Source organism: Babylonia areolata, chromosome 24 (genome assembly GCF_041734735.1).
Source record: "Babylonia areolata isolate BAREFJ2019XMU chromosome 24, ASM4173473v1, whole genome shotgun sequence".
NCBI lineage: Eukaryota > Metazoa > Mollusca > Gastropoda > Neogastropoda > Buccinidae > Babylonia > Babylonia areolata.
Genome location: NC_134899.1, coordinates 40,357,267 through 40,365,340, shown reverse-complemented (window position 1 = coordinate 40,365,340; position 8,074 = coordinate 40,357,267). Strand labels below are relative to the sequence as shown.

The 8,074-nt window shown below is 41.8% G+C and overlaps 1 protein-coding gene across 1 annotated transcript in view; it reads left to right on the top strand.

Annotated features, from left to right (window-relative positions):
* LOC143298756 (phospholipid-transporting ATPase VA-like) overlaps positions 1 to 2,398 on the top strand; it is a 45,855-nt gene extending 43,457 nt beyond the window's left edge. Inside the window, exons 22-23 of the mRNA XM_076611695.1 lie at positions 1 to 17; positions 1,102 to 2,398. The exon at positions 1 to 17 is cut by the window's left edge and continues 171 nt beyond it. Of these exons, the coding sequence (XP_076467810.1) occupies positions 1 to 17; positions 1,102 to 1,348 (264 nt within the window). The 3' untranslated portion in view covers positions 1,349 to 2,398. The remainder of the gene's footprint in view (positions 18 to 1,101) is intronic.
* Positions 2,399 to 8,074: the final 5,676 nt, after the last annotated feature.

Below are 8,074 nucleotides of genomic sequence, written 5' to 3'. Positions count from 1 at the left end.
GTTGCCCTCTTGCCCAGGTGAGAGAGCACCCCCCACCCAACCCCCTAGCCCATTCATACGTGTGGCTCAGGCTCAGAGCTGGGTTGGATGAGCAGGGGAGGGGGGGGGGTTTTGTGTGTGTTTTTGTGCACCAGAATAAGGGACATTTTGTTTTCTGTATTTCAATGATGATTTGAGTGATGAAGATGCTGCTATGGGAGGGTTCATATAGGTTTGGAACTAAAATTGGATGAGGTAATACTCTCATAATTATATTCTGGCATCGGCCAGGCCGAGAGATAAGACACCTGCAGTGTTTGTCAGAGGAAATGCTTTTGAGCAGCACTCACAGAGACGCAGCCATGAAGTGGATGTCCCTTGACTGCGTGGTCTTCATCATCATGTTTAAGCCCATTGCATTCTCAACTCTTGGTAAGAACCAGCCACAGGCAGAACCCCTCCCCCACCTCTGATGAGTCTCGAACCTGTGTCCTCCCAGTCTTCAGCCTGCATCACTGACCACTTTGCCACGATGGCTGACGCAGGAGCAATCCTAGGGAACTTGTTATTCTTATATGCGTAATCCAATAATTTCTTTTTTGTTAGGAGTTATTGCACTTGAGCTTAGATTCAGGTCATTAAAGTGTGTGCATGTTCGTTGGAGCGTATGAAATATGTGATCAGTGGGTATAGTGTTTGCATACAAACACTGTACACAACACAGCAGAGAAAACCATCATCTCCACCCCCTTCCACTCCTGCAACGTCCTCATCACCTGCATCGTTGCCCCCTTGCCCAGGTGAGAGAGTACCCCTCCAACCCTCGTTATCTCAGCTGTGTGGATTGGTCTGTGGGAATCATATAACCCACGTGAAATGATACGGTCATACCTTTAATTGGTAAAATGAGTAATGCCTCCTCCGACCCAAAACCTCTCCACACCACCACTAGCTTGCTTAAAAAAATTAAAAAAATCTGTCCTACCTTCCTTTTGTATGTGTGTGTATTGGTGTGTGTGCGTGTGCGCATGCGTGTGAGATAAAGAGAGAGTAAGCCTGCCAGTATATTTTCAGTATATTTATTCCATTTCTTTGACCTCTGCACCATTATGTTTTTCCCAGGCTGCTGGTGCGCACCTTACAGATGTCCCTGTTCCCCAACGAGGTGCACATTGCACGGCGCCAAGAGAAGAGCAGCACAGACAAGAGCGAAGAGTTCAAAGAGTTCCACATCCAGCCCCCGTCAGAGAACTGCAACGACCACAAACTGAACGGGGACTTTCACCACTCCTCTGAGGACATTCTGCCGTCCAACGCCAGACATCGTCCGTCAGCGGCCCCATTGACGGTGGAGACGGTCATCGCATAGCACCTGTGTTCATCGCTTTTCACCCAGGATGGATTTCCTCCCCCTCCACCCCCATCCCCACCTCACCCCCCCAAGCTCCCCTTGTATCCAGTGCTCAACATTTTTTTTATCCTTCTCCTGGCCTCCACCCCTGTGTACTTTTAAATGTGGAGGGTTCAAGAACTTGCTGGAATGGAGCGTTGATTTCTTTGTGTGTGCTCGTGTGTGTGTGTTTGTGTGTGTGTGTGTGTGTGTGTGTGTGAGTGTGTGTATGTGAATGGGTTTCATCTCCCGAATATGTAACCTTGATAGGTTCTCCATATGGTATATATCAGGAGGAGCTGCAAGGCAGCTGTGTCTCACTACAATACATGCACGATTTCAACTCGCAGCTCTTTCAGCATTTGTTTTTTTTTGGACTCGCATTGCGCAGCTGTGTTTGTGATGTGGCCGCCAGGTGACCTACCCGCCTTGTGGCACCGAAGACGGCTTGTCTGGCTCAAGGTTTTGTGATGTTGATGGTGTCTTTCACCTGCATTCATTGCGTGTGGACTGCTGTCCGTGCTCAGACGGGCTCCACCAACCATCTGTGAGCATTAGAGTGCTTCTTCTTCAAACTGCTGGGGACTCGACGGAGTGTATATGTGCCTCAGATGCTGAGAAGACAGAGCAGTTTTTGTTGTTATTATTATTATTATGATTATGATTATTTATTATTATAGTTGTTATTATTATTATTATCATGGCAATTATTATGGCAGACCAACAGTGTTTTCTTTCGCCTGGTCTCCAACAGCTTGATGGAGCAGTTATATACTGTTTTTATGGTTTTGTGATACAAAGAAGGCAAATGGTTGAAACGAAATATCATTTGTTTGCATTTTTTATTCATTTTTGTTGTAGTTTAACGTTTTTACTGGTTTGTTTACATATTTCGTTTTATGTTAATGTTCTGTAGAAACCTGATGACAGCACCAGGGTCCTGATCAATGCAATGGCTTCATGCATACATTGGACATCTGCTCGGTTTGTTTTTTTGTTTTGTTTTTGTTTTTCTTTCTTTTGTATCGTTTTTTTTGTTTGTTTGTTTTTGTTTGTTTATAAAAAGAGATAAGCTGTAGGGAATATGGATCAGTCCACATGCTTTGACACCTCCTTGGAATGGTCACTGTTTGGGTGGTAAGGGAGGTGTTGTCTTTTTGTTGAAATTTCTTTCTGGTCACACATTTGTAATGTTTCAATAATGGTTTCACACACCACTGTTTTAAAAGTGTGGGTGTTTCTACTTTTTTTCTCTCTCTCTCTCTCTTCAGCCGTTTTTGTTTTGTTTTTTTTCAACATCACCAAAAAAAAGATGGTTGACTATCTGTGTTAAATTCAGTTTTTTGTGTGTTTGTTTGTGTGTTTTGGGGGGTTGGGGGGGGGGGGGGGGGTTGCCCCACAAGGCTTTAAAATACACATTTGTGTACCTGATTATTATTATGTTGTAAAACTGAAAACTTGTGAAGAAATGACCGACAGGACTATTGACTTTATAAAAATAATAGTTTTCGACAGTACATGCAGTGAGTTCTTGCACATATGCATGCATGCATGCACACTTTCTCTAACTCTTACTATATACATATAGTGTGCACACTATAATTCGTAAAGAAGAAATTGTTAAAGAAAGGAAACTTTTGAAAAAAGCATATTCTCCCTGCACCCCCTTCCCCCCTTTCTTTTTTTTTTTTTTTAAAGAACTCAGCAGAATTCCTTTCTATTCTGCTTTTAAAGCTGGGATTTCAATTTAAACTAAATATTTGAAAGAAATTATTGAAATCTGGCTTGTCCGTAGAATGAAAATATTAGTGTTTGTAAGTTCTGTGTCTTTTCTGGATTTTTTTTTTTTTAATCTGAGAAAACCTATGTCCTTATTTTACACACCTTTCTGTTGACTCAGTTTTAGAGTGCAAAGTCTGTGGACTGTGTAGGTTAGCTTTGTGGATTTGTTTGATGATCAATGGGAATCGTTTTGCATGTATCATACACATATCCATATTATTGGTGATTAAGATATTGTGATGTATGTACGTATCAAAAACATATCCATGTTGTGCATATCAATTCCGTGTATTGTTTAATCATTATTTTGACTTTCAGGTCCAAAACCGTTGATTTGTGCTTGTATTTGCAGAAATCCTTCTTATGCAAATTATTCTTGCGTGTAGGACCAGTTTTGACTAAATGTTGTCTCACCCATTACAGTTTTTAACTTAATATGTTGCAAACCATGTATGTCTTTTATAATGAATGTGGTCTGTCATCTCAAATGCAATGGGGCCTTTTTGGGTGATTGCAAGTTTAATTATTACTAAAATGTCAGAACAGTAAAGTACATCTTTTTTTAAAATATTTCTTTGTAACATTGGTCTTTGTTTCTTATTTGTTCAACCTTTTATCAACCACCATTATTGCAAAATGACTTCTCAACCCGTGGTGTAAGGATTTGTGTCAGGGACTCCTATCATCTGATTGGAAAAGTAAAAACAACGATATGTCAACAAACAAGAGTGAGAGACGAGAAGAAAATGGAATAAAACTTGATAGAATCCTGTTTGTAAGACTTTGAAGTCAGAATGTTTACTTTTATTGCTACGGGTTCTTTTTCAGTGCGCCAAGTGTATTCTGCACATGAGACCTCGGTTTATCATGTCATCCTAATGGCTAGACACTTACTTTGATTTTCCAGTCAAACCTGGGAGAAAGGGCGAGATTGGGACTTGAACCCAGCATCTCACACGTATTATATTGGCAGACAAGTATCTTGACCATTCTGTCACCTTGCTCCTTGCCCAACTCACACTACAAGATCAAGGTGATGAAGCTGAGCATTTATAAGCCAATCAAGTGCGCATTTACAATGAACATGCATCGAGTGGACCAATCAGCCGATTCGTTTTTGAACAGGAAATGTTGTATACTTGTATGCATGCTGAAGTGATAGAGGGACTGAGTGTTAAAAAAAAAAAAGGAAAAAGAAATAGTTCCTTAAAAAATTTCCAATTTGTTCTTGTATGAAATAAGTTACGAGAGTTTGGGACATCTGCAGGTACCTAGGTTTATGCTTAGAAAAAATTAGAATGAGTAAGGAAAAAAAAGAAAAGAAAGGAAGAACAAAAAGAAAGAATTTTCTCTTTTGATTTGTGGTGTACGACCATGCAAAAGATGTGCTTTACGTCACTGAAATTGGGATGTGCTGTTTATTTATGTATCCATTTCATGTGTGAGGGCTTAAGTGAAAGGATTATCTGAGAGGGTTTTATTGATGTTATACAATCTGCTAATGACCACAGAGAGAGACAGAGAGAGTGTGTGTTCATGTGTGTGTATGTGTGTGTTTGTGTATATGTGTGTGTGTGTGTGTGTGTGTATCAGATGTTGTGGGAGTCAGTCATTTTTGACCAAAAGCTTCATATCACTAAGAAAGTGCACAGTTGTCTATTTATAATTTTATGAAACTAGTGTATGGTTTTGAACATGAAATTGTGTGTGTGTGTGTGTGTGTGTGTGTGTGTGTGTGTGTGTGTGCTTTAGAAGGGATGAATGAGAAAGACTGGGTTTGTGGTTTTTTTGTGTTTTTTTCAGTTTGAAATGTATTTTGTTTGTTTGATCATTTGTTGCTATACTTGAACAGACTTTATATGCATGTAATTTGTACTGTGATAATAATCAGTCCCTCCAGCAAACGTGAACACAGAATATTCCAGTTCGAACCATTCAGTCAACAAGTGCTTGTGTGAGTTTGAGCATATGTATGTGTCAGTATGTGTGTTTGTATATGTGTGTGTAAGTGTGTTTGTGTGTGTGTGTGTATTTGCTCATGATTACAATCATCAAGACGAACATGTTTTACATCTGGAATAGTGCTTGTTCTGATCACTGACATTGTTGATGATTATGATGCATTATTAACTCACTCTGCAACTTTTTCTTGTCAAGAAACTGTGGAGAAATTGTAGATAAAAGAAAAAGGAACAAACAAGAACTGAAAAAAAAATGGAACAAACAATAACTGGGACTGGGTATTGTATGAGGAGCTGAAACTAATGAGTCAGATCAGCTGATATTAAACTTTAAAGGTCTGATTGTGGTTTTGTGTGTTGATAGTTTTTACCTTGGTAGTCATCTTTTTTTTCTTCTTCCAAGACTCTGTGTAAAGTCACTGGGGCGTCACACTAATCAGTGGGGCATTACACTAATCAGTGGGGCACCACACTAATCAGTGGGGCGTCACACTAATCAGTGGGGCACCACACTAATCAGTGGGGCGTCACACTAATCAGTGGGGCACCACACTAATCAGTGGGGCACCACGGTGAAGAACTGTGTTCTGGATTCCTCCAGGTCTGTAGGTCTGTTTGTCATGTGTCAAAAGCATGCACATTGTTTCCCCATCCATTTTGCAGTGTTGTCAGTCCATCGGGGTTTTTTTTTTCTTTTTTTTTTTTCTGTCTTCCTTCCTCTTTTCTTCTTCTTCTTCTTCTTTGTGCGTGGGCTGTGACTTCCACGTTCACGCATATACACGAGTGGGCTTTTAAGTGTGTGACCATTTATGACCCCCCCCACCCCCCCCCCGCCATGTTGACTCCATAGGGGGTGAGGGGGTGGGGGGTGATCTCCCACTTGTCTCCATTAAACAATTCTCTGGATGGTTGTTTAGCAAAGCCCGAGGATCTCAACACCTGGCCGTACCAACTTTGTTTGGTGTCAGCAGATCTTCACACGCATTGTCCACTCTGCTGCTTGATGGTTTGGCACGCATGTTTATTGGTGATAACGATCAGTATATCTGGTGTTTTAGTACCTTGTGATAACACCTCATTTCCACGGTTTGGTTTTTTTAATTTTTTTATTTTATTTTTTTATTGCTGAATCTGCTGCATTGCAGTACTGTCTATTGTCTTTTCCTTTTAATTGCAGTATTTTCCTTGTATGTGAACTATACTGTACCGCCCCAGTATGTGATGCCCATTCCATTGCCCACACACAAGTGAGAACAAAATCTGTCAGGCAGTCTTTCAGCATTGTATTGTGGTGTTTGTGTGGTGTTGTAGTGTGGTGTAGTATGAAGTGTGTGTTTGTGTGGTGTTGTAGTGTGGTGTAGTATGAAGTGTATTGTGTTGTGTTGTGTGACTTTTTGTCACAACAGATTTTATTTATAAGTGAAATTAACGCTGCTTTCCCCAGGAAGAGTATATCATCACAGATATATATATATATATATGTGTGTGTGTATGATCTATATATCTATACATACATGTGTATATATGTCTGCATATGTATTTGTTTTACTGTCAGTTTGTTTTACTATCAAAGTGGACTCATCTGCAGAATTTTTGCCAGGGACATTCCTTTTGTTGCTGTGGGTTCCTTTACTTGTGCTGAGCACATGCTGCATATGGGATCTTGGTTTGCCTTCTCATCCAAAAGACCAGCGCCCAGACCACCACTCAAGGCCTTAAGGAACAGGGAGTAAAAAAATCCCAGTCCGTGTATGGACTTGAACCTGTGCATTGGATGTATTACCACTAGGCCACCACTTCACCATGTAACATTCTTTCATGACAGATTTCATCGCCTTAGACAGCTGAGTGCACACTCAGGAACCTTTCCTTTGAGAAAAGAAAAAGAAAGGGGGAGTGGAGGGGGTGGGGGGGGGGGGATTAAGGATGGTGGGGATTAAAAAGGTTGAGACTTATGCTCATCAGACCATTAAAGCTGCTTGTGTCTTTAAAAAAAAAAAAAAAAAAAAATCGAAGCAATGGCTTGGAGGCATTATTGCTCCTGCATTTGTGGAATCTTGACATGGCATAATATGTGTTTTGGTGTTTTCACTGAGATGTGTGAGAAGGAATTTGATGAGCTTTTTTGGGGGGTGGGTGGGGGGGGGAGTGGGAGTTGGAGGGTGTGGGAGTGGTAAGGAGGTGGAGGAGTGTGGGGAAGAAAGTGGGAGGGAAGTGGGTGGAGAAAGCGATGGAGGTAAGTGTTTTAGACAGATCACTCACTCACTCATTCCCTCGACCACTTGGGTCGTTGGGGGGACATGAGGAAGATGTCATAGCTCGCCATGCCATTCTGTTGGCAGCTGTCGTGAGGAGATCTGGCATCGTCACTTTGGTCCATTCCTCAGACCAGCTCTTTCTCTGCCGCCCCTGTCTGCACCCTCCCTCTACAGTCCCTTGCAGGATGGTTTTGGAGAGGGTGTTATGTCGTATGACGTGACCAAACCATGCCATCTTCCGTCATTTGACAGTCGCCAGCAGTGGTTCTTGGGGCCCAACAAGGTTGCTGACCAGGTTCCGCACATAGTCATTGGTCTTGTGCTCCTTGTAGAAGATGTGTAGTAGTCTCGTCAAGCACTTGGTTTCGAATGCTTGGATTCTTCTTGTGACTGTTTCTGCCATCAGTGTCCATGTCTCACATCCATATAAGAGGATGGAGACCACTAGTGACTTGTAGAGCAGGAATTTTGTGTGATAGAAGCGAACAAAGGACAGAACAGGAACTGGCTGCGGTGAAGGATGTTTGGGAGTGGACAGTTGACAACTGGAAACATTTTTGTGTTGGAGTTTGAATGATTTGTTTCCACCAGCGTGTTTCCGTGTGTGTGGTTGGGGGAAGGGTGCGGGGGTGGGTGGGGGTGGGGGGGTTGTGGTGGTGGTGGTTGGTTTTGTGTGTGAGTGTGGAGTGTGTGTGTGTTGTGTG